Source organism: Sebastes umbrosus, chromosome 19 (assembly GCF_015220745.1).
Source record: "Sebastes umbrosus isolate fSebUmb1 chromosome 19, fSebUmb1.pri, whole genome shotgun sequence".
In the NCBI taxonomy this organism is placed as follows: Eukaryota; Metazoa; Chordata; class Actinopteri; order Perciformes; family Sebastidae; genus Sebastes; species Sebastes umbrosus.
Window position 1 is genome coordinate 4,005,390 of NC_051287.1, and position 25,505 is coordinate 4,030,894.

The following is a 25,505-nucleotide window of genomic DNA, read 5'->3' on the forward strand; positions in this document are numbered from 1 at the left end:
TGTTCAGCGCTCTAAATTAAAAAATGCGCTGGCTACAAAGAAATCTGAGGTCGTCCATTAATTCCAAATAATGGACACCTTGTCGGGCATTATCTGTTACATACTGTCTACCATACCATGGAGAATATGTGTGGATTAATTGAAAGCAGCTGGAATATTGCTTAAGCAGCACATTTCAAACCAAAAGTAACCAAAGTGACACAGGAGCGAGACACGGCCGAGTGGTTAGACGTATACCATAACGTCCCCGCAACGTCCCTGGTTCGATTACAGCCAGGTGTCTATAATGCCTCTCCTGTCGGTCTCAACTGTCTAATGTGACATTGAACTTAACGTCATGTGGTGACGGCGCTAACGAATGAGCCGCCATGCAGAGCGACTATCGGGATGAATTATTTGGAGGAGTTTAATGTACTGAGAAGATGCAGTCGTAGTAAAGGCAAAGAGAAGGAAGGGGTAGAACAAGGACATGTGATTATTTGAAAAAGCAGGAGAAGTGGAAAGAAGACTAGCAGGAGAAGAAGAAGGGGTTGGGGAAGTTGTAGCAGAGTCTGCAAAATGCATCTACAGTACTTCCATGAATGGTTCAACTATAGGAAACCATCGCATCGCCGCCAGCCGATGATGCAGCTGATTGATTACAACACAACACCAGACAACTCAACAGCCCATCAGTGACTCACTTTCACCATAAAATGCTTGTTTTGCAACTGTATTTTCTGATCTTCCTTCCTATTGGATCAAAGCGCGGCTCCACTTCACCTGAAAACTTGTCTGATGCTACGTAGCCGCTATGACCCCTTTAGAAAAAAAAAAACAGATGCTAGGAAGGCACTCTGTTTCTCCCATCACACGTACATACACATGTACGGTTCATGTAAGAATCCTCAATCGAGGCTCCCTGAGGGAAGACGTCTGAGCACATCTTTCATGTGAAGTGGTGGCCATATGGTGAATAGTCTCTCTCTCCCCCTTCAACCACATAAAATACTGCAGCTCACTCACGCCAAGCGTATCAGTTATACACTCACCACAGGTGAAGGTACAGACACTATAAAAAAAAAGGGCTCACGGTGATAATAACCGCGATAATACTGCATGGATGATTCAAGGTTCGTGAGATTAATGAGAAAAACAGACAAGAAGTCAGGGTACGAAGAGAGTTTTTTCTTACCTGATCTTCAGTCAGAACAATCAGCCGGGTCACAATAATGTTCACAACATTTCCTAGACTGGCATCGCGGTAAAGTTTGGCAACCTGACCTCCAGAAAAGAAGAAAAGACACAAAGTCAGACAAATTGTGTCCAAATGTCACAACATCTGATCAAACCAACCACCAGGCACTGTAACTAATACCACACTGTGAAAATACTCCACTACAAGTAAAGGTCCTGCATTCAAAACCTTACATAAGTAGAAGTACGTATCAGCAAAATGTACTCAAAGTATCAAAAGTAAAAGTACTCATGTTGCATTTTACTGCTGTAGATGCACTAACTAACTAACTACAGCAATTAGGGCTGTTAAAGTTAACGCAATAATGCAAATTTGTTTTAATGCCACTAATTTCTTTAACGCATAAATAAATAACGCTTAAATAACGCTCCAAACTTACACTAAATTTTGGCGAGGAAAAACTGGCATGGCCATTTTCAAAGGGGTCCCTTGACCTCTGACCTCCAGATGTGTGAATGTAAATGGGTTCTATGGGTACCCACGAGTCTCCCCTTTACAGACATGCCCACTTTATGATAATCACATGCAGTTTGGGGCAAGTCATAGTCAAGTCAGCACACTGACACACTGACAGCTGTTGTTGCCTGTTGGGCTGCAGTTTACCATGTTATGATTTGAGCATATTGTTTTATGCTAAATGCAGTACCTGTGAGGGTTTCTGGACAATATCTGTCATTGTTTTGTGTTGTTAATTAATTTCCAATAATAAATATATACATACATTTGCATAAAGCAGCATATTTACCAACTCCCATGTTGATAAGAGTATTAAATACTTGACAAATCTCCCTTTAAGGTACATTTTAAACAGATAAGAAATGTGCAATTAATTTGCAATTAATCGCGATTAACTATGGACAATCATGCGATTTATCACAATTAAATATTTGAATGGATTGACAGCCCTAACAGGCATCATATTCTGTAAGATCATCATATGTTTATAGCATCGCCATCCTGTGAGAACCACGTAACAGCCCTGTTTTCAGCTTTGTGACGATGCAGTTTCCAGCTGATCCAAGAGGCTTTTTAAAGAGTTTATTTAGCTTAAGGAGTAGGAGGATTTTCTCGACACATAAAGGAACTCTTCATCCTTCAGATTGGAGATACGTGGTTTTCACTCGACAGGAAAGGGATGAAAAACTATAATCTGAAAGTAACTAAACAACAACAACATGAGCAAAAAGTAGGATCAAACTTACAATATTCATGACAGACAAGATGTAGTGCTCAATGTCTTTGCGTCCGTGGTAACCGACCATCATTTTATCAGCGACCACAAGCGTCTCCACGAAGCGCTCGCTGCTGATGGAGCGCCGCTGTCTGTGGGTGCTGGTCGACTGCTCGCTGTCGTTCTGGGGGACGGGGGACGAGCGGGGGACCGTGAAGGAAGGCGTGCTAGACGGGCAAGGTGCACTGCTCGTAATGAGGTCTGTGGACGAGAGGGGAGACAAAGACGGGTTATTGTGAATTATGAACTTCAAAATGATGATCTGTTAGAGAGAGAGCTGGTTTGTGTAAGGTAGATGCACATAGGGAATCTGCCCCTTTGAACCTTGCAGCTAAAGCCTTTTGCTTTATGACCCAGATGCTCTGGGAAAAAGCTATAAGATGGTACATGTTAGGGCACGCTAGCTTCCTGGCGATGACAGCCTTTGCTGTTTCTTATAAGACCTTGGCCCAAATACCTAAATATCCACCTGGTTCTTTTTCCAATTCGTCATATCTCAGCAGACGATGGTCGGAGTTGTTTGAATCTCAAAATCTGAACATGATTGTTGGTTCTATAAATAGGATTTGTGCTTCTATAAAAGTCAGAGCCAAGAACTCTCTATGCACTGAAGAGGGCCTTTTTATGAAAGCTGGAGAGAGACTTTCTCTTACAGGTTGAAAGGTGTCCAGGCCAGGAGCAACTATAGCACACAAGAGGCCCGGTCATGTCTACCAGAACCTGGGCCTACAACCAAACCAGCACTTCCTCTAACCTGCTATGTATAGTTATTCCTTTACGTCAGTTCCACCCACACAGAGTCCAACCCAGATGGAGGTTCACCAACCTGAAATGCCACAGCTGAACTCCTGGCTATGCTCTTGTGGTGAGGGAATGGCAGACATTTTATAAATAACATGTTGCTGTGCTTCTTCCAGGTTCCATTCACTGGAGGCGGTGGAGGATATGTTCTTTAATGGCTCTATCAAATACTGTTCTTCCTCTGTTGTTATAACACCATGCTTGTTGGGGGGAGAAAGAAACAGGTTACAGACACAAGTAAACAGTGTTGCTAAATGCAGAAATAACAACAAAAATGCAGGAAAAATCAACTTATTTTGTATTTTTGAATACTTTCAGTCTATTAAAGGTGGAGTTCAGTTTACTTTTAACTGTCAGACAGAACACACATTTTTAGAGGCGACGCAATTGCATACAAAGTCAATGGAAAGATGCACCTGAGGTAGCGCAAATTGAAATAAGACGTGTCCGTGTGAAGTCAAGTTTCACACTTAAGGTACGTGTCCACAGGGGCGTTTTTTATCGCGAGGGGACGCGACGCTTCCCAACATTGGACGCTTGGTGTGCTGTCCCTAGAATCAAGGCATTCGGCTCCTGATTGGACAAACACTTTCCCGCCATTGGCTGCTGCTCCCAGCTTTCAAACCGGAACCAGTATGGAGGCTCGTTTGGAAACTTTCTTCTCTTATTTCACGTAAATAGTTCACTGAAATGTGTTTCTGAAAACATTTGAGGCGAGAAATAATCCATGCAGTTGATGAATCTGTCTTTAATTTGGATCGACAACGTTTATTTTAAAAGATCCTCGGGAGTTTCGAGAGGCGGCGAGTCGCTTCGGACGCCCGTGATTTACATAAAGTAGACGAGCCCTCAACTTTATGCAAATAAGGAGCGGGCGTCGTGATGCCTAGTCTCTCGAATCGCGACGCCACGCTACCAGAATGCATTGCGCGGCTGCTTACATAGACAATGAATGGGGAGCGTGGAAATGACGGAGCCTGTGGACACGTACCATCAGCTTTATAAATCTGCTTCATGAACGTACAGAGATGAGAAAAAAGAAGAGAGACTGCAGGGAAATACCAGAAAGAACCGCAAGCTTACAGCTAACGTCTGCGTCATCGATAAATGTTTGTGTCTGTTTGGGTCGAATAAACGCAAATGGTCAAATTTGTCAAATAACGTGAGGCAAAAATTCACTTTGCTTTCTGTCTAAAACAGGTGGAACCGAGTCATCGTTTTACAAGTCACAAGTATGTCTCAAGTCTTTGTACTCAAGTTTCCCAAGACCTAAACTTTGAGTCTTGAGTCCTAAACAAGTCACAACGCTCTCTTTTAACAACAGAGTTATAATATATTCTATTTAAAAATCATAAATTATTTTAGAAATATGTATTTATTTGTTGAAACAAGTTTGTTAAAACAAGTACGACTGAATTTAATCATAAAAAAAATCGACTTGTGGCACACTTTTTAAATAACATACTTTTTAATCGTTGGGCTTGGGGGGGAAGTATCAAGTGTTTTCAAGTCAAAAGGCTCAAGTCCAAGTCGAGTTGCAAGTCTTTTTTGATTTTGTCAAGTAGAGTCTAAAGTCATCGAATTTGTGACTCGAGTCCACACCTCTGGTCTGAACACACATTCGACTGTAGTAGAATTTATTCTGTGGCTCTAAAGGAAATGCTCTTTAACCCTGAAGACATCATCAGAAATAACCCCTTATGACATCATCGGGGTCATCTCAGTTTGGGCCTGGAGACTTTTACAGAAAGCTTTAGTTACAAACTGGGGATGTGGCGATTAAAACACATGAGCATTTAATAGGCACATGAAGTATGACGAAAGATGCCACTGAGTTGCATTATGGGAAACGTAGGATCCAGGGTTTTTTAATACTAGGGACTAAAAGTTAGGATATCTCCGTCTTTGCTGCTTAAATTTAGACCATTTATTGTGTCTCTTTCAAGCCTCCGATCTTGCACAATACTTAAAAGCTTTAAAGTGCCCCTTTAAATAACTATCGTGATCTCCTCCCCCTGATGGGGTCATGTTTTTAGCGCATACAACACATTAGTTACTAGTCTGCAGTCAAATGAAAGAACCCCTAACAATCAATTACATCAAGAGCAACATTAAAAGCTCTGTTCTCTGCCCTTCAACGCCCCCTGTGGAGCATAAACACAGAGAATGAGTTTGTAGAAAACACTGACTTGGCTCCGTAAAAACCCACAAAGAAAAGCAATTAACCACACATCACACCGGCGCACAGAGAAACACATCTGATTAGTGTGTGTGATGTCAAGATCTCAAACTGTCCAGACAGCTGATTACATTAAAGTACAGACACAGTTTTGTCCATTTTTGGTGCTGTTAGAAAAAAGGGCAAACGCTAATTCAATTTATGATACTCTGCGTCGGTCTTGCCAACACATTTGGCTACATGTTTTCTCCCGATGATCACATTTGCCAATAAGAAGCAGGGCCTATTTTTTCCTTCTTTAGAGTTACTCTGAACCAAGGAGGGATAACAGCTATTAAAACGTCTTCCAATTTCTTGATTGGTAAAAGAGAAGCTGGACAGTCACACCGTCTGAGGACCAGAAGCTTAGACGGGATAATTAGATGCCTTGTTAGTGCTGCTCACTTACGATTTAGAAACGTTATTTAACAGCTCACAAAAAGGATCAACTAAAGAAATGTGATCTCAACTACTGAGGCTTTTTAAAGCGTGATATTTGAAATGGAAATGCTTATCACTAACAGATCACTGAGATGTTTTTTTCTTCCATGGGCATCACCTCGCTCCAAGCTGCCTGCAGACTCAGCGTGCCAAGTGGAAGGAAGCCAAGTTTCTGTTAAGCAAACTACAATTGGTCTAATCCTTTGGCGCTGCGTCTGAAAGATTGGCTGACATGAGAGCAGCACAAGCTCGGCATACATATGAGTTATCTGACGTTGGTTTGTTTGAGGTCAGCGGCGTGAACTCTTAGTGTGAACTCTTGGTCAGTAAAAGGGTTGTACTCACCAGGCCTTTGCAGTTGCTGAGCGCCACTCTGGTCGTGCTTTGCTGATTTTGCAAGAATCCAACATAGTGGCAGTTATCTACCACGTTATGACGCCACTCCAGCCCTTCTTTGCCCCAATACTCCACTGTGAAATGTTTTGACACCAGGTGGGGGTTGAGTGTCAGGTTTAAGTGAAAGTGCTTTCCGTAGGCTGACAGTCTGTAGTACAGCCGGTACTGTGGGGGGTCCGGGTCTAACGCAGGCAGCTGTCCCATTATGGGGTCCACCGCCCCGCGTCTCCGTCGGCCCGGCCGGTGGTGCTTCACAGTGTAGCTCAGGAACTCTCCGCTCTCGTCCACCCGCACCGGCACCGTCAACTGGTAGTGCTGCAGGTAGGACAGGAACTCCTCTTTTACAGGAGAGAGAAGAGAAAGAATGTGATAATGAACATACAACACGAGATCTTCCTGTCCACCTGTCTAAGTCATACCTTGGGAGTTGTGTGAAAGTCTGTTGATGCTTTGGAACTCAGAAGCGGCCATCACCACCAGGCTCAGTGTCCAAGTCAGCGTCTTCCACAAAATTTCCATAATTCAGGGAAAGGTGTGACATGGGGTGGAGGGTAGAGGGGGCGCTACAAACGGGTTAAAAGCACGCGGTCGGTCCGATGCCACACCGTAACAAGTCCATGGTTTATTCCTCCTTCGCTCAAATGTTCTCGTCGTGCTCGAAGGCTCATCCAGGTCTCAGATTTCTCCTGAAGGCGAGCGCTTCCACATCTCACTGGCCTCTGGATTCATGTCAGCAGCTCGTAGAAAACACCGTAATCCATCAGACACACAGTCACTCTCAGGTGTAACTCCAAACTGGAAGCTCTATATTGGAAGCTTGTCTTGACCGATCCATCTGCATTCCTGTGGAAGGAAATCAATCAGAGGTTAAATGACCTATTATCTCCGGGAACTACCGCTTAATCAGGATCTGTCGTTGAGCTGAAACAATTAATCAATTCATCAATTCATCACTGATGGAAAATTATTATGCAACTATTCTAATAATCAATTGATCATTTTAGTCTTCTTTTTTAAGCATAAATGCTTCACAAATATGAGGATATGCTGCTTTTCGTTGGTTTATTTCATTTTAAATTGAATATCTTTGGACTTCTGGTTGGATTTGAAGTTGCAAAATTGGGCTCAGGTTACCATGTTCCACTATTTTCTGACTAATTGATTGAAACAATAATGAAAATGTCCATTACCGCTGAATCCGCAGAGGATTTTCTCTCAAACAATTAACCATTTTGTCTACAGAATGTCACAAAATCGCCCATTACAATTCCCTAGAGTCCAAAATTACTTCTTCAAATTGCTTCTTTTAGCTGACCAACAGTCCAAAACCCAAATATGTTCCATTTAAAATGATATAAACCAACAACAAGCAGCACATCCTCACATTTATGAAGCTGGAGCCAGAAAAAGTTGGACTGAAACGATGAATCAATACATCTTCTGTTGATTTTTTAGTCGATTAGTCGACTAATCGGTCGTTTTGGTCTTAGTTGACTAAGATTTTCTTGACACGATAAGTCGTTTTTTTATGCTTTTTTCATGCAGAATGACTTATTTCCAAGAAACTTACGACCACATCTTTGGTAAAGACAAGATTTAAAGTGGTGCTTTTGAGTGATTCCTCACAGATCTGTCGATTAAATCAACTAATCGATTAGTTGACTTTGATCGAGGACAGCCCTGTGATCAACAGAACCATTAATCGACTAATCTTTGCAGCTTTAATGAAAATAACAATTTAGCTAAAGGTGATGCATGAATGAAAATCTAATCCAAAAGTTAAATATCTTATAATGAAGGTTTACAGTTTGTTTGTGTTTTGGTTTCATGGCTCTCAACTCAACACATCATTTAACACTTGGAGAACAAACTTGCCAGGAACAACATTAATTCAATACTCATCTATAGTGGAGTGACAGTTTAATGACTAATGGACTTAAAACGAGTCTACACAGTGGAACTGAAGCGTAATAAACACATTAAAAACGGATGCATATCTCTTACAAATATTGCTAAGAGCAGCATTTAAATGCATCACAACTGAGTGGCTAAAACCTGAGCGCCCAACATACAATTTCTGGATTGAGAAGGCATGGGAAATTTACCACATGGAACAAATAACCTATTCCCTAAGACTCCAAAAAGACACATCTATTAAAAGGTGGAGCCCTGCCATGATTATACTAATACAGTGATTGGTGATCTGAATATTTGTATATATCCTGGATCATACTTGTATCTCTGTCTTCCTGACCCATGTCATCTCTCTAAGCACATACCTTGACCTCCGACCCTTCACCACATTTATGACATTTGTTTTAAGTTGTGTAATTTTGTGTAAAAACAAAGAGACAGCTGTAAAATGAAAATACAGTGATGATGATTGTATAAGTTGCTGAAACTGCAATAAAAACTAAGTTAAAAACAGATGCATGAATCTTAAAAACACACAGGGCTGACTATAGTTCAACATGATATCATTTGTGCAGATTGTGGAGGGTGGTTTTTACTCACTGACATGTGCAAACTGGACTAGTATAAACAAACGTCAGCAGGTCCAGGTGAGAGAAGGAAAAGGCTGATGTCCAATGAAAGTGACCGGTGCTCCAAACACACATGACAAGCAGCCCTTTAGGAGATGCATGGTGTTTTGTGTGTGTGTGTGTGTGTTTCTCCAGCAGCTCCAGACAGACAGACAGACAGACAGACAGCGCTACTTACTTGGCCACTCTGACCCAGACAGTTGGCAGCCAGCCTGCCTGCATTACACCGGTACCTCAAACGCAACAACCCTCAAGGAGCAAAGCAAAATAAACCACCTGACATCGCTTTGACTGTGTTGTTGCACACACAAAAAAAAGAAAGAAGTTCGAGCAGAAGTCTGCAGCAGATGTGGAACCTGCACTACTTGCATGTGGATCCTGTGCGTAAATGTGCGTAAATGTTTCCTAAAGCGCAATGCAAACAAACTCTGTGAACTCTCAGTGCAACTGAGAGGGTTTTAAATGCATCTGCTCCGATAAAACCTAGCAGAAAGACTTGTTCCTATTCTGAACAGTGTGAACAGATAGTTACCATGCTCATCCTCATTGTCAGCTCCGGTCCAAGAGTTGTGCAGGCAGAAGAGAGCTGCAGGACAAAAGGCTTCTTCTGCAGCTCTGGAGAAGTTTCGCTCTCAAACCTCTGCTGCTGCTCTCCTCTTTTCATCTCCTTGTGGGCTCTGCCATCCTGAGAGGCTCACACACACTGTCACAACAACAAAAAGAGCAAGTTATTCAGCTGCTTTTTTCTCTCCAGAGTCTTGGATTTCCTCCAGCAGCAGCAGCAGCAGCAGCAGCAGAAGAAGAAGAAGAAGAAGAAGGCTCTCTATTCTCTGTCGTCTTTATAATCTATAGACTTTGTGTTCTTGGTTGGTTGGCTCAGAGTGGTGGATTAGAGAAGAGAAGTGGTTTGTTGCAGAGCAGAGCAGAGAGAGGTGTCCTGCCACCTCAAGAGAGAAGAGAGAGACCGACACAGCTCGCACACACTGCTTCAGCTTCAGAGAGAAGTGCATGCAAACAGCAGCAAAAAAAAAAAGTTGGCTTGGAGCTGCTCCTCCTCACTGTATTGCAGGGAGAGACCGGGTATGTCCCAGAGTCCAGGACAGCTTCAAATTGGCAGCTTTTTCAGAGAGGAGGGTGACGTCAGTGCAGATGTGCCTCTCTCTCTCTCTCTCTCTCTCTCTCTCTCTCTCTCTCTCATCAGCTGTGCGCATGTCTATCAGTGAGGCTGCCCTGAAATAACACATGAAACTTCAGCTCTGTTCACCTTATACCTCTAATACAGAAAGCCTTACTTGAGTAAAAGTACCACATTATATAAATACTCCATTATAAGTTAAAGTAAAGTCAAAAGTGCATTTAAAAACAACACATGTTGATCAAAGTCCTGCATTGCAAATGTTACTCAAGCAAAAGTAGAAAGTAACTAAGTACATTTACTCAAGCACATTTCCATTTTCTGCTACTTTATACTTCTACTGGGAAATATTGTACTTTTTAATCCACTATATTTATTTTACGACTTTTCAGATTAATATTTTACATAAAAAGACATATGATGAGTTTAACATATTGTTAAAAATTAAACCTTTTTCACTTGCAGTGGATCTTTTACTTCAGTAGAAGTAGCTATACCACACTAAAAATACCTTCTTCACAGGTAAAAGTCCAGTACTGAAAAGTATTATTAGTAAAATGTACTTAAAAGTATGAAACGTAAAAGTGTTTTACTTATTTTTATTATTATTACTGATGCCTTAATGTGTAAGTATCATTTTACTGTTAACTGGTTAAGGTGGAGATGACAGTAACTATATTATATACTGTTGGGTAGTTTAATCTATAACGATACATCATATTTTATAAGATCATCATGTGTTTTTTATGTAAAATCTTAATTTGCAGTAACTATAACTGTCAAAAACACTGTAGTGCAGTAAAAAAGCACAATATTTGCCTCTGAGATGTAGTGGAGTAGAAGTATAAAGTAGCATAAAATAGAAATACTCAAGTAAAGTACAAGTAGCTTTAATTTGTACTTAAGTACAGTACTTGAGGAAAAGGACCTTGTTACTTTCCACACTGGACTAAACTAGCTAACTGTATAAAAAGTACTTATAACATTAAAATGCTGCTCTAACATTGATGCATCGGTATCAAACATGTGTTAATATCATATATAATAATAATAATAATCAGTCAAAAGGACTAGTTTTACTATTCATATATCAAGTACGTTTTGCTGATATTACTTCTGTACTTTTACTGAAGTAGGAGTTTGAATGCAGGACATTTACATGAAGTATTTTGCTGTATTTATACTAAAGGATCTGAGTACTTCTTCCACCAGTGAAGAAAATATACTTCAAGTATCAAAAGTGAAAGTACTCACCTGTCAGTGTTACGTAATGATATTATTGTAGGTGCAGTTGGTCGAGAAAGAGCTAATTTTAACTGCTTTTGGGTAGTTTATCTATAATAATGCATCATAATTTGAGCAACTGATCAGAGGTTTTGTGTGTAAAATCTTAATCTGAAAAGTAACTGTAGTGGATTAAGAAGTAGAAATGTTCCCTCTCATTGTACTGCAGTAGAAGAATAAAGTGGCATAAACTGGAAGTATTCCAACAAAATGATAGTGTGCAGTATAAATCCACTCGCTGCAGGTATAAATCTGAACAGAAGATGGTGATATCATGCAACAGATGATCACCCAGCAACCACAAATATCAACAAGGAACAATATCAGAAAAGAAAAGAACATATTCTGACATTTATTTGGCTCCAGCTTTGAATTTAACTAATGAAAACTGCTGTCAGGCTGACGTTTGTCTGATTTTAACTTTAACCCTGTACTATCCTGACCTGAGATAAATCAAAGACATATACAGTTACAGGCTCTTTATGTTTTGCCAATAAGTATTTCAAAGTTTGATGTCTGAATCTCTGGATGTGCTCCGTCTGGTGAAAGTATTTTCAGGGTCTGCTGTGCAGGCTAATGGCAGCCCCGTGTGTTTTGGTGTAATTTAGCCCACGTCTATCTTTAGTCTGTAGGAAATTGAAAATCATGCCTATTCCTGAGTTCCAGTTACAGCTGCTCATTATGTAGGAGCCTATATCATTACAGTCAGGTTGTCATTACAAGCTCTCCTACACAGAGAGAGTAGGTGTCAGCTAGTTTGTGGGAAGCAGTGCCGCCGTGTGTCAGAAAGGAGCATAGCCGAGGTTTAAAAAGAAGATTAATCTGGTGTGTGAATTTATTTTATTCATTTAGTTTTACTTATTTTTATTTATTTATAAATTTAATTTAATTTAAATTAATTTTTATATATTTTTTATATAATTTTTATTTATTTATTTATATTTATTATTATTAAAATAATGTGGTGTGTGTGAATTTATTTTATTCATTTATTCATTTTTTACTTATTTTTATTTATTCATAAATTTAAAGTAAATTTAATTAAATTTATTGGATATATATTTTTTTATATTTATTTTTATTTATTTATTTATGTTTTATTATTATTATTTTTTTATTTTTCCACACAATTAAATTTTTCGTATATTTTTTATATAATTATTATTTATTTATTTATATTTATTATTATTATTATTATTATTATTACCTTTTTTTGCTCCTTTGTTTTTGAATAGTCTGTTTTTCAATTTACAATTACTATCTGTTATATGGTTATAGGTTGTTGTAGTCTTTTTTTCTTAAGGAAACAATGTGGTGTATGAATTTATTTTATGAATTTATTAATTTTTTACTTATTCATAAATTTAAAGTGAATTTAATTTATTTATTATATATATATATATTGTTTTCATATTTATTTCTATTCATTTATTTATATTTATTATTATTATTTTTACTTTTTTCCACTCCTTTGTTTCTTAATAGTCTGTTTTTCAATTTACAATTAATATCTGTTATATGAACATATTATTGTTTATATATATATATACATATATTATTTGTTGTGGTTTAGGTTGTTGTAGTGTTTTTTCTTAAGGAAACAATAAAAAGCATGATTAAACCAAATAAAAAAAACACATTAAGATTGATAAGTGTTTTTAAATGATTTTTTACAAGAAACACATGCTCATATAATCACCTAAATTAACTTTTAGACGTGTGTACTCTGTCCTGTCAAAGGTGATTTCAGTTCAGATTACTTGCTGTGAATGTAGGACAAGGTGTGTCAGCTGTATAACTGTCATGTTTATAACTACGTAGTTTATAAGTACAATATACACAATAAAAGCGTGTGACTTGCCAGCTTTGTTCAGAGGCGAAAGAAGTACTCAGATCCTTTAGATCCTTTTCATATATGTTCACATTATATGGATCAATGTTGTCATATGGAGTGTCTATGTCGTATTTTCATTATGTTGTTACTCTGTACACACAACATCTATTGCACGTCTGTCCGTCCTACAGGTTTCCTCATCCGCTGCGAGGCTCATAAAGGACAGAGGGTGTCATATGATACACAGATTGTAAGGGCAAATTTGTGGTTTGTGATATTGGGCTGTATAAATTGACTTGAATTGACAATGCAGTCCTGCATTCAAACTCAAGTATTATTAGCCAAATTTACTCAAAGTGAAACTGAATTGTAAAAGTTTAATGCTTTGTCAATAAGCATTGTTTCTGACCTTTGAGCTGGCTGCTGTTAACACAGCAGGGCAATTCATAAATAATAAAATCCTAATTGGGATTATTAATTTGATTATGAATTGGAGGCAGAAACAATTCAAAACTCAACATTAATATAATTTCTAGATGCTATTGATCTAATTGAAGATTTGAGCTTAATCTTTTATTTCTATTTTAAATCATCCATTTGCCTCTAAACTTTACATTTACATCTAGGGCTGAAACTAACGATTATTTTCTCGATTAATCGATTCGTTTTTTGGTCTATAAAATGTCAGAAAACGGTGAAAAATGTCTTTCAGTGTTTCCCAAAGCCCAAGATGATGTCTTCAAATGTCTTGTTTTGTCCACAAATCAAAGATATTCAGTTTACTGTCATAGAGGAGTAAAGAAACCAGAAGTTATTCACATTTAAAGGGACTGTTTGTAACTTTTTACAGGTATAAATCTACCGGGTCGGGATCCCATGCGCGCTCGCATATGCTTGCGTGTGGCCGTAGTCTCTCCTCCGCTGCCTGCTTGCCTTCACTCACACAACGCGCGCGTTCTCGCTGTCTCGCTCCACCTCTAGACGTGCATGCGCGCTCACTCCACACTGCAGAAGAGTTAGTAGCTCTGAGAATATCTAGTGAATGTACAGTGGACGTTTGTGCAGAAATAACTGCTGCAGCTCCTTGTGAAGTGACGGGGCTCTCCAGCGAGTAACGTTGTCGTCTCCGACCGGGTGCCGTGTCTCCCCTGTTCACTCCGGCTGCGGTCGGGAGACGATAACGTTTCTCTTCCTGCTTCAGCCTCGGCACCGACCCGCTTCTTCTGCTTCAGCCCCGGAGCCTGAAGCAGCGGGGCTGAGGCAGGAAAAGGCAACACTAGGATCAGCATTGATTCATGGAGAGACCTCCGTCTGGTCAGCTAACATTACTGCCAAGCAGGTGAAATATAGAGTGATACTGTGGTTTTAGCTGACGTGTGTCGTCTCACTGTTTTGAGCGATGCGCGTTCATGTCTATTTAGAGCGAGCAAGCGCGAGCCCGACGCTGACTTTCGTTGACTTAACGGCCACAGGTGTCGCTGTTAACAAGCAATTCTGAAAGTTACAAACAGTCCCTTTAAGAAGCTGGACTCAGAGAATTTAGACTTGTTTTTTCTTAAAATAATTACTCAAACCGATTATCAAAATAGTTGGCGATCAATTTAATAGTTGACAATTACCTGATTAATCACTACAGCTCTATTTTGCATTTAAAAGTATAAAATAAAACATGTGTTCTTCTCTTTTAACACATCGGGAAGCACACCCTGATGTGTTAAGAGAGAATTATGCAATGCAGTTTCGGTTTATAGCAGTATTGTGGTGTAGGTGTGTTTAGTGCTGGGAATATCGCTGCGCAATAAAACAGAGATGAAGCCAGCAACCACCACATTAGTCACCTGCTTTTATCGGTTATAAAGACACACGTCGCCTCCGGTCTCAATCTGTCGTCCAGGAGCCTCTTTTGTCAGTTTCACCATCCTTCAACCATCTGGTAAGATTTACCTCCTAACGACTGCTTGACTGGGAACTTATTGTTTGATGTTCTAAAGAGGTTTAATTTGTAGATATCTCTGCTAGTAAGATACAGAAGTAATGATCACAAAATAAGCCCTTGCTTTATAAGCTCAAGAACAAACATCAGTGACAAACTCTTTTCATCCAACAGATCCTGATCATGGCTGTGACCAACCAACCAGGCAGCTACGCACCCTCTGAATTCCAGACGGGCCTGTGTGATATCTGCGATGACTGTGGAACTTGTGAGCACTCCTTCCTTTTCTGATTAAAATACACATTTAAGACATTTGCAAGTAAGATGTAGATGTAGTGTTTTTCTTATTAATACAGTATGCTACGGCCTTTTCTGCTTCCCGTGCCTCGGCTGCTCCATCGCCAGTGACATGGGCGAGTGCTGCCTGTGTGGTCTGAACGGGGCAATCCGCAGCGTCTACAGGACCAAATACAACATCAATGTAAGTTTGTCTGTGGCTACATGGAGCTGGATGACTGTAGGACTCCATTTAGACAATGTAGTATAACAGTTATTTTCAGGTAACACTGAGTGTGATAGTACTACCTTTAATTGTGGTTATAGCACTTTGTACAGGTACAGGAAGCTGTAAAAGTTGCTTCTGCTTGTGATTCCATGTCACAGCCAGCAGTGGAGGAAGTACTCCTTTACTTCTGTAAAAGTACTGATATGACAATATACAAATACTACACTAAAAGTAAAAGTCCTACTTCCTAAAAATCCTACTGAAGTCAAAGTATTGTCAGCATGATGTACTTCAAGTATCAAAAAATACTCTTCAAATGGCTTCTGAGTGCAGCATGTTACTGTTGTAGCTGTTCCAGGTGAACTACTTTATATACTACTAATACTAGATATTAATATTACTTTATATACTAGACTAAGTTACTTTAGTCCAGTGGTTCCCAACCCAGGGGTCGGGACCCTCCTGATAAATCTGAGGGGTCTTGAGATGATTAACGGGAGAGGAAATAAAGTTTCTGATAAACGAACGTCTTCAAACTTCTAATCTTTTGCTTTTACGTGAAATATTAGATCATTTTATCGGTTTGGGCCTCGCTATATTTAAATGACGGTGAATCACTCTTTAAGTGGAAAGGAGCCACACCCGTTTTTTTTTTATACGCCACAAAGGTTAGGAGCTGCTGGTTTAATCTTTAACAATGCAGTTAATCTTTAACAATGCAGTTAAAGATTAAAGGTCAAATTGATAACATTTTTATGTCGACGAATATTTAAAAAACAAACAAATATCCACAGAGCTTTTAGAACGGTGCCAAATAAAAGTATAGCTTTTCCTGAAAAAAATTATTATGATTTTGAAATGATAATTTTTATAATTTTGGCGGGTCCAAAATGAATGTTTTGTTTCACTGTGGAAGATATCTGATGTTTGGTTCCACTTCTAACAAGGCTTGTGAGCCAATAGTAAAACAACGTTGGTGGTCAACTAAACACTGGCTCTCGATAGAGACTCGTACAAAGTACGGTCTACACCTGCTCTATATGAAAAGCATCTCGAGATAACTTGTTATTATTTGAAGCTATATAAAAATAAATTGAGATTGAAAAATTGAAAAAAAAAATTGAGATGGGGCCATTTGCATGTTTTTGCATCAGCCACAGTAGTTCTCCTACATGCTTGACCTCAAGTTGGTTGCAATCTGCAACCTCACCGCTAGATGCCGCCAAATCGTACACACTGCACCTTTACACTATAGAGTAAGGGAAAGAATAGAAAAGCCAAAAATTGAATGTAGTTCTGTGTAGCAGAATTTCGTTTTTAGCAAGTGTGGCGCCACAGATGTTTGCATGCTGATGTTAGCATTTAGCACCAGTGTGTGAAAGTGCAGCCTCACTTCTTCTAGTTGCTTCTTGTTCCCTACACCAGTAAGTAATAATCTTGCGACCCATTAGATTCATCTCACGTCTCCTTTTGGGGGTCCTGACGCTCAGGTTGAGAACCACAGCTGTAAAAATTAACAAAAAAAACAGTCTGTGTAGGTTGTCTGTTCAAATCCTTTACACTTGAGATACAAAGCTCATATATTTACAGACTTTCTGATGCTCTCTGATTCAATTACCTCGTGAAAAAAATTTAAATTCCCCTGGTTAGTCATCGATGTACATACTCGCATCACAAAACACTGCCACCGCATCCAATAGAAATGCCTCCTTGTGTTCACAGGGGTCGATGTGTAGTGACTTCATGGCAAACATGTGCTGTCCATTCTGTGCCACGTGCCAACTGAAGAGAGATATCGACCGCAGAAAGGAGCAAGGCATTTTCTAAATGGGTGAGTAAATACCTCATATAAAGTACATAAACCACATCATTACATTTATGGAGCTGTTGTAATCATGGGAAATCTCATGTGTACTTTATTCCCTCTAGATGCCGTCACCACACCAGACAAGTTGTAAATGTGCTGGATCTACAGCCCATTCTCTCTCTGATAAAGATGTTTATAAAGTGGTATTCAGTATAATTTAGCCGTTAATGGTGTTGTAAATTGACTATCTTTGTGATTTTTTCTGTATCAACTATAATCCTCTGAAGGAAATGACATTCATCTCTTCCAGTCAGTTAAACATTAGTCAGCTGGGACACACCCTGAGAGTGGAAAGCGGCGTCATGATTTACTGCTACTGTTATAAGATAAAGCTTATCTGTGCTGTCCTCAGCAGGTGTTCCTTAAATAAAAAAAACTCTTAATCTGAACTACTGGAGGTAGTGCCTTGTTTTCCTGTTTGTACACTTTTGGATATTTCACGACACTCTGGCGTTGTGTTGAGTGTTTTTGTTTTGTGTCCATTTTTATGCCTCCACGCCAGCAACAGACGTGGCCAGAGACATTCTGTTTTCAGGTTATCCGTTCGTCCGTCTGTCTGTCCGGTCCATTCAGCGATCTCTCAGTAACAACTAGAAGGAATTTCTTCAAATTTGGCACAAATGTCCGCTTGGACTCAAGGATGAACTGATTACATTTTGGTGGTCAAAGGTTAAAGCTCAAGGTCAAGGTCACTCTCCCTCACGTCCGTCCCATTCTCTTGATATCTCAGGAACGGCTTCAGCGAATTTCATCAAATTTGGCTCAAACTTCCACCACTCAAGGATGAACTGATTAGATTTTGGTGGTCAGGGATCACTGTGACCTTACTTTCGTCCCATACTCGTGAACATGATATATCAGACACGCCTTGAGGGAATTTCTTCAAATTTGGCACAAAGTCCTTGGACTCAAGGATGAACAGATTAGATTTTCGAGGCAGATGGCCGCCCACCCAGAGCCTGGTTCTGCCCAAGGTTTCTACCCGTTAAAGGGGAGTTTTTTCTTGCCACAGTCGCACCAAGTGCATTATAGAGCACGGTCTAGATCTGACTACATGAAAAGCGTCTTGTGATAACTTCTGTTGTGATTTGACTCTTTATAAAAATAAATTGAATTGAAATTGAATAGATTTTGGTCGTCAAAACTCAAAGGTCAGCGTGACCTCACAAAACACATTTTTGGCCATAACTCAATAATTCATATGCTAATTATGAAAATTTCACTCACATGCCTAACAGGATAAAATAGTGAAATGATGAAATTTTGGACAGATAATGAACGAAAATAATGCTCTATGTGGCACAGAGGCATACGCTGCAATGCATCAGGTAGTGGCTACACAGACTACACTTATTAGCATCATAAAATCACTGCTGGTTTTGGTGTCTTCAGGGAACTTGTTGATAAAAGTGAAACATTACACTAGCCTCATTCTTTACAGCTGTGTTATAAGATTCCGAATTTGTATTGTAAAACAAATTGAACATTTACATTTTGATTTAAGAACAAGGTTTTGGATCATAATTACAAACTATAAAAGTGTGCACTAAGGAAAATATGTTTGAAATGGTTGGAGATGAATTTTTCCACGCAATAAAGAATGTCTTTATGCACACGTCTGCAAAATCTGCTCTGCTTTTTATCCTCATCAAAGTATATTGTTGGATATTGAGCTACTGTAACCAAACAAACAACAGTACAACTTCATGTTTTTTATCAGATGAACAACGGTTGAACTACAAAAATGTAAAAGAATGACTTCAAATTAAAGATTTGAGTCAATGTGTGTGTGGTTAAGAAGAAGAAAAACATTTACAAATACAAAACATAGTTTTAACTAAGCTCTCCGACTACTTTTAACTTGCTTTAATATTTTCTGTCTGTATTATCCAGTACTCTGATGATCTCACAGGTCAACCAAACGAACGTCCTGGTCGCTAAAAGAGGACCAAAGCTGCTGGAAAACAAACTCAGAAAGTGCATTTTATGACTTTATCGTATGAATGCTGATATAAATTGTACAACATCTCAATGACTTTCTACTGAAGCAGATAATAAACTTAAACAACACGACCACAATGCTTAACGACTTCTCTCTGCTTTGAATTTAATTCAAAATTTCAAAAGTGTGGACCGAGAAGGTTTTACATGACGCCATAAATCAAGAACCACTCGACAGACGTTGTTGTGTCATTATGTTAAAAACAGGAGGATGTGTTGGAACGCAAAAGACCAGTTGTTCCCCCGCATCTTTTCACTTGTTTTTGACACTATTAAATGTCAACTATCTAAATAATCACATCCAAATTTTTAACATGCCAAGTAAATAATATGAAGTCACACCTAAACTTTACATTGTAATTCTCCTGTGGATACATCTATGCCTGACACAGATCTGAAATATTGAGATACAATGAACTATTTTCCCTAAGGGGAAAAAGCAATAGAACAGTGTATCCGTGATGATGGTGATACCAGAGGCTTCTCCTTCCGTTACTGGGACTGAAGTGGTGATGTTTTTGACCAGGAAGACAACACTTTAGGACAGGCTCATTTGTTTAGGGAGGGGTGGGGATGTTTACTGAGTCATCTGGGTTTCCATAGCCTGTGCAGCCCACTCTGGAGCAGCCGCACGGATCTTTTCTAGGAGGTTGTTGACTTGGAAACACAGAGACTGGATCTGTTTGTCCCAGGTAGGAAGGGCTTCACGGGCTGCCAGAGACAAAAGAAGAACAAAAAGGGGCATCAAACACATTTCCATTTCATGACATGTGTGAGTAACTATCTATCACAGCTCTGCCCCGTTCCATCATTCCTGTATGAAGAGGCTGCCCCCTACTGGACGCAGATAGATAGTTAGTTAGTTTATTGAGTCAAATATCACAATATAAACAATATCACCAGATTAACAATAGAGCTGCAAAGATTAATCGATTAGTTGTCAACTATTAAAATAATTGCCAACTATTCTGATAATTGATTAATTGGTTTGAGTCATTTTTTAAGAAAATATACTAGACTTTGGTGCATAAAAAGCTGTCAACTCACTCTCAAAGTGTACAATGCTGTCTATCTGGTCGATGAAGCCATTCATTCGTCCTTCAGTGATCATCTGGGAAGCAATTTTCTCAGCCTAAAGACAAACAAAGCAAGCAAAACATCTCTTTATATATATTATGGGAAACATAATTACTTCATGGTCAATGTTTACAGAAAAAGCTTAAAATGAAAAGCATAGAAAATATTTATCTAAGCGATGTCTCACCTTTGCTGGGGGGATTTCCAGCAGTGCTCCTAGTTCTTCAAAAGTGATGTTGTTGTAGAGTTTGCTAGCAGACAGGAGGTTGTGTTCGATCACAGCTCTGTCAAGGATGCTGGAGCCTGCGAGAGAGAGAACACACAACTAAAATTACATACATGCTTATATTACGAACCTCATAAACTGAGGGTCAGATTGAAACATATATTTATTACATGCAGTGCCACTTTTATTACGAAGGAATTAAAATCAGTGACTAGCGCAGGTGATGTTAAAAGCACCCCACCTCCTCTAAAGAAATAAATCCAGTCTGAATGGGGTTTAGACGTCCCACTGAACTGTGCCTTTTAAGCTTTTTCCACTTGCAAAGTGAATTAGGCAGTTGACAATTTCAATACCAGGTGATTGTTTTTAGCAGTAAGCTACTGCAGTTTTTCTAGACACAACACACTGCATGGCACGCAGGGCTCACACGGCCTACCCAGCAAAAATGTTAGCTATCACCAGTTGAAGAAGTGATGGTGGGAAAAGGAACATTTTGCCCCATCGTAAAGCCAATTTACTTCGCTCACCATCCGCTGTGGTGGCTTTCTGATGAGGCATCAGCATGGCAGCAAATTCCTGCAGCTGGTTTCCTCTGATAATACGGTCCAGGTACATCTTCTCCAGAATACCATAGGCAGCCAGCTGCTGACAGCGCTCATCCTTAAAGAGAGTGGCCAACATACGGGAACGCTGCTGGCCTAAAAAAAAAAGACAATATTTATGGTATGAGACACAAAGTTTGACATTTAGATTATCTTTGAAAATGTAAACATAAGCACATTAGTCTTGGTGGTACCTGCAGAGGCCAGTATGGTGCAGTTTAGGGCGTGTTTCAGTGCCTCCAGACGTTCAGTCTCATGGACAATTGACTTATAAGACAGCTCGTTGTATCTTTGTGCAGCTTCAATGAACTTCCTCCTGAAGTCTAGGACTCTGGCATAGCACACCTAAGAAGTAAAACGGCATGAAACACTGATCGAAGCAACTACAGACATTGTTTACTACAAAAGTAAGAATGATGCAGATACAACCTGTGTACCTTATAGTGTATCTGCAGCTGTTCATTAGAGGACTCATTCTGAAGCAGTGAAGCTCTGTTGATGTAGGCCTCTGCCTGCACTGGATCATCATCCTCTAAGTAGAGACGGGCAATTTTCAGGTATGTATCCAACTTATAGTCAACATTGTATTGCCTAAGGAAGGAAATAAAAAAGTATTTAAAGACCTGGCAATATCACAAACATTAAAAGGTGAAGAAATAAATCTGCTAGAAGCTTACTTACTTCTGTCCTGTTTCCAGGGGAATACCAACTAAAACCTGGGCAGCATTTCTCCAGTCTCCTTCCTTTTCATAAATGGTTGCTAAGTGCTGTCTGATTGAGGCTACCTGAGGATGCGTAGGAACATAATATAGTTATGCATTTCTACATAACTGACTGAATTGTCAACAACAAATACCCAGTAGGGCTATGAGAGAGTGTGAGGGCATTTACTTGTTCCTCAAAGGAGATGACCCTCGGCTGAATCTTTTCCAAGGTGAAGTGATACACTGCTTTAGCTGTGGCGTCAGGCAGGTTGGGCAGATGTGTACAGAAATCAGTGAGCAGCTGTCTCGAGATGACAAGACTGACATTTTCATTGACCACTGTAAAAGATAGATAGAAATATTGAGGTAACATATATATATGTTTACATCCAAATGTACTGAGCATGTAGAAAAAATTATGCTAAAAAAATACAGGCATAGCATACTTGCTTCAACAAAGGCCTTCAAGGACTCCAGCTGCTCTGCCTCTGTAAACTGAATGGCCTTCTCCAAAATTTGTCGATATCTAGAAAAGATTTTACAGGTTAGAAACTACATCACTGTTTATTGGAAGTCCATGCAACTGATAAATGGAAAATTTAACAGACTAAGATTGTAAAAATGTGATACATACACACACTCTGTCACAAACATACACTTTAGTATAAACAAGGACACCATCTCAGCACTGGAGAGCTCCTTCAGCGACAGGCTGCTCCACCCAAAATGTGTGAAGGAGCGCTATCGCAGGTCCTTCCTTCCTGCAGCTGTCAGACTCCACAACTAGCACTGCTCCAAGTAGACCACTTACACACCAAAAACTGACAATAACCTGATATTTTCAGGTGAAATTTCATTTCATTCTCACTGTGTAATATCATTTTCCACTTGTGCAATTTTGTTAATAGTCTGTTTATTGTCAATACTGTATATACTGCTCCTATTTTTATACTTCCTTCTATTTAAATGGTTCATATTTTGTTACACTGTGTTTAGCTCTTTTTTGTTTTACTGTGTTAGCTGATGCATCTTGTTTTTTGCACTATCCCCTTTTGCTGCTGTACACTGCAAATTTCCCCACTGTGGGACTAATAAAGAAATATCTTATCTTATAAATATAAAGCTTAAAAGCACATTATTTATTACACATAGCTTGTTGGGCAGTTAATAAAAGGGACATTTAAAGAACAAACGATACTGTGAAGCAGCAGCAGAAGTGTTGAGTTAGCATTTGTACATTTCTTCTCAAATTTGAGCCTGTAAGCTGTAAGTTCAAACTCTTTTAAAGCTATGAAATGCCAGCAGCGGCAATATCTCCTGAGGAAGCTCAACTCTTTTGGGGTCAGCAAGGACATCCTCACAACCTTTTACTACTCCTTCATTGAGAGCATCATGACATTCTCTGACATGACATGACATGCTGGTTCCACTCCATCAGCCTTCACAACAGAAACCGCCTGCAGAGCACAGTCAAAGTCTGCTCCAAAATTATTGGACTTCCTATTAGAGCTCTCTCCACCTCTCTATGCGAGCAGCAGATGTTAAGGTCAGATGGCAGGATCTTACAGGACCCCTCAAACGTCCTGTTCCCTGACTTTGAGTGGCTCCCATCAGGACGCCGACTTCGCTGCCCAGTCTGCAGGACACAGAGGACGAGGGCAACCTTTGTCCCCAAGGCTGTCCTACTCCTCAACTCCCAACCATTCCTGTCCCTCTACTCACCCAACTATTTTGCACTATTTTAAGTATTTTACTAGTATTAGTACTATATTAGTATCATTATTTTTAACTTTTAACCCTCCTGTTACCTTCAAATTTACTAACATCTTTTATCCTTGGGGTCAATTTGACCCCAGCAATTTAAACCTCCAGAAAATGATTATAATTAAAATTGTTACCCAAGTTTATGTGTCAGGTACTTTATGTTTGTTTGTTGACTACCTAAATAGCCCTTTAAATAAAATCAATATCTTCACGGGAACCATATTTTGCCGCCCCCAAAGCGTGGGGAAATATCAAAGTTCTCGCAAGAATGATGTTTCCCCTCACCCATGTCGTGTGAACTATCAGTGGTTCTCGCACTACTACAGTTATGGTTATGTTAGGTTAGGGCCCTAAAGCTTTTTGAAGATTATAAAGTTGCATGTTATAGTGACCTCAATATCATCCAAAACAAATGTGTGTAAAATGTTGATATTTCTTATATGTTTTATACAGCTAAAACAGCCTGGGGTCAAATTGACCCCAAAGAACACCGATGCGTGCAGCATGTATACAGGACATTGAAAACATATCACCATTTTAATTTTATGTTTACCCAGTTGTCCCCATTAAATTAGGAAAAGTCATTAAATATGAAGCAAAAAAAAATGATGTCAATCATTTATTTAGAGACGTTAAACATTGAATGGGGTCAAATTGACCCCAAAGATAATAGGAGGGTTAAGATGTTTCAAAATGTCCTGTTTTGTGTTGTTAATTGTACTACTCTATTAGCCTCTGCAATGACACCTCGGGGACAAATAAAGTGATTTGAATTGAATGAAACGGAGCGTTTCAGACAGAGGGCTAAATACAGGTATATTCAGGCAGACAGTATGAGGAAAATAAAGTTGTTTTTTAACATCACAGCATGTAAACATGTTCTAGGAGAAACACACAATACAAGTATGAACCTGAAAGTGAGCATAATATGGGACCTTTAAAGCCATGTTAGCTACCTAACTGTGTGCAGCTAGAAAACAGTAGCTGTTGGATGCTAATGTGATCAAATATAACAATAATATCAGTGTTAGACTCGACGCTTTTATGTCAATTGCACATGGTGTTACAGTTTAAAGGATAATATGTAATATAAAGTGCTTGACAGACAGTTTAATGTTTACCTAGCCGGCTGAATGTGTGGCTAATGTAGCTAGGTAGCTAACGTTAGCTTAGCTAGGTCTACCCTCATTGCGAGCTATCTAACAGTTACTGCTTATTTTATACATTTGTAAAAGCATAATGTTGATTATTAACAAGTAATGCGTCTTTTATAATCGGGGAAACATACTTGGCAGCCAGATCTTTGTGAGATCCAGTTGAGTTCATCAGCAGAGCCAGCTCCTGCCTCACGTCGGTCGCCATTGTTGTCGCCTGTCGAAGTGTCAACAACAGCGGCTTCCGGCTTCCTCTGCCAAGAGAGGAGCGACAACTTCCGGTCCTCCAAGCGAACAGCGAACAACCAAACAGCGACGCGGCGAAGCGTGTGAGCGAAATGAAGCGAAGCGAAAGTTCTGCACTTCTTCCTCTTCTTTTTTGGTGTTTATTGGCGGTTGGTAAACCAGCTTATAGGTGCATTACTAACTAAAGCTGTTAAAAAAATGTTTAATGGAATAATAAGCACATTTTGCATATTGATTTAAATATCTATAAAGACTTCTGGGAAATCATAACCAAACAACATTGTGAGTGGGAAACAATAAAAAACA

The 25,505-nt window shown here is 39.4% G+C and overlaps 3 protein-coding genes across 4 annotated transcripts in view; 1 reads left to right on the plus strand and 2 right to left on the minus strand.

Annotated features, from left to right (window-relative positions):
- Positions 1 to 9,963, minus strand: part of adamts6 (ADAM metallopeptidase with thrombospondin type 1 motif, 6) — a 68,452-nt gene extending 58,489 nt beyond the window's left edge. Inside the window, exons 1-6 of one of the 2 annotated variants that reach the window (XM_037753809.1) lie at positions 9,400 to 9,963; positions 6,744 to 7,167; positions 6,274 to 6,662; positions 3,295 to 3,469; positions 2,440 to 2,669; positions 1,175 to 1,258 (exon numbers count right to left, since the gene is read on the minus strand). In XM_037753809.1, coding sequence (XP_037609737.1) covers positions 1,175 to 1,258; positions 2,440 to 2,669; positions 3,295 to 3,469; positions 6,274 to 6,662; positions 6,744 to 6,843 — 978 coding nt within the window. In that variant the 5' untranslated portion in view covers positions 6,844 to 7,167; positions 9,400 to 9,963. Of the gene's footprint in view, positions 1 to 1,174; positions 1,259 to 2,439; positions 2,670 to 3,294; positions 3,470 to 6,273; positions 6,663 to 6,743; positions 7,168 to 9,399 lie in introns of those variants that run through there. The other variant, XM_037753810.1, reaches the window with a different exon arrangement.
- A 4,753-nt stretch (positions 9,964 to 14,716) lies between these two features.
- On the plus strand, positions 14,717 to 18,037 carry LOC119478467 (placenta-specific gene 8 protein-like). The gene is made up of 5 exons (XM_037753226.1): positions 14,717 to 15,053; positions 15,228 to 15,321; positions 15,410 to 15,534; positions 17,281 to 17,389; positions 17,488 to 18,037. Exons 2-4 carry the CDS (start codon positions 15,237 to 15,239, stop codon positions 17,383 to 17,385), a joined length of 315 nt encoding a protein of 104 aa, XP_037609154.1. The 5' UTR covers positions 14,717 to 15,053; positions 15,228 to 15,236; the 3' UTR covers positions 17,386 to 17,389; positions 17,488 to 18,037.
- Positions 18,038 to 19,124: 1,087 nt separating this feature from the next.
- On the minus strand, positions 19,125 to 25,237 carry cops4 (COP9 constitutive photomorphogenic homolog subunit 4 (Arabidopsis)). Its single transcript, XM_037753225.1, has 10 exons — positions 25,088 to 25,237; positions 22,482 to 22,561; positions 22,223 to 22,374; positions 22,013 to 22,116; positions 21,769 to 21,922; positions 21,526 to 21,676; positions 21,257 to 21,427; positions 20,691 to 20,806; positions 20,474 to 20,558; positions 19,125 to 20,137 (listed from the first exon to the last, which is right to left on the minus strand). Exons 1-10 carry the CDS (start codon positions 25,159 to 25,161, stop codon positions 20,004 to 20,006), a joined length of 1,221 nt encoding a protein of 406 aa, XP_037609153.1. The 5' UTR covers positions 25,162 to 25,237; the 3' UTR covers positions 19,125 to 20,003.
- Positions 25,238 to 25,505: the final 268 nt, after the last annotated feature.

Coding starts and splice junctions, on each gene's coding strand:
- LOC119478467 (XM_037753226.1), top strand. CDS start 15,237: ATGGCTGTGACCAACCAACCAGGCAGCTACGCACCCTCTGAATTCCAG. Junction 15,322..15,409: donor CTGCGATGACTGTGGAACTT/GTGAGCACTCCT, acceptor TTATTAATACAG/TATGCTACGGCCTTTTCTGC. Junction 15,535..17,280: donor GGACCAAATACAACATCAAT/GTAAGTTTGTCT, acceptor TTGTGTTCACAG/GGGTCGATGTGTAGTGACTT.
- cops4 (XM_037753225.1), bottom strand. CDS start 25,161: ATGGCGACCGACGTGAGGCAGGAGCTGGCTCTGCTGATGAACTCAACT. Junction 21,677..21,768: donor AGCTGCAGATACACTATAAG/GTACACAGGTTG, acceptor TTTACTTCTTAG/GTGTGCTATGCCAGAGTCCT. Junction 20,138..20,473: donor CAGCATTGTACACTTTGAGA/GTGAGTTGACAG, acceptor TGTCTCTGGCAG/CCCGTGAAGCCCTTCCTACC.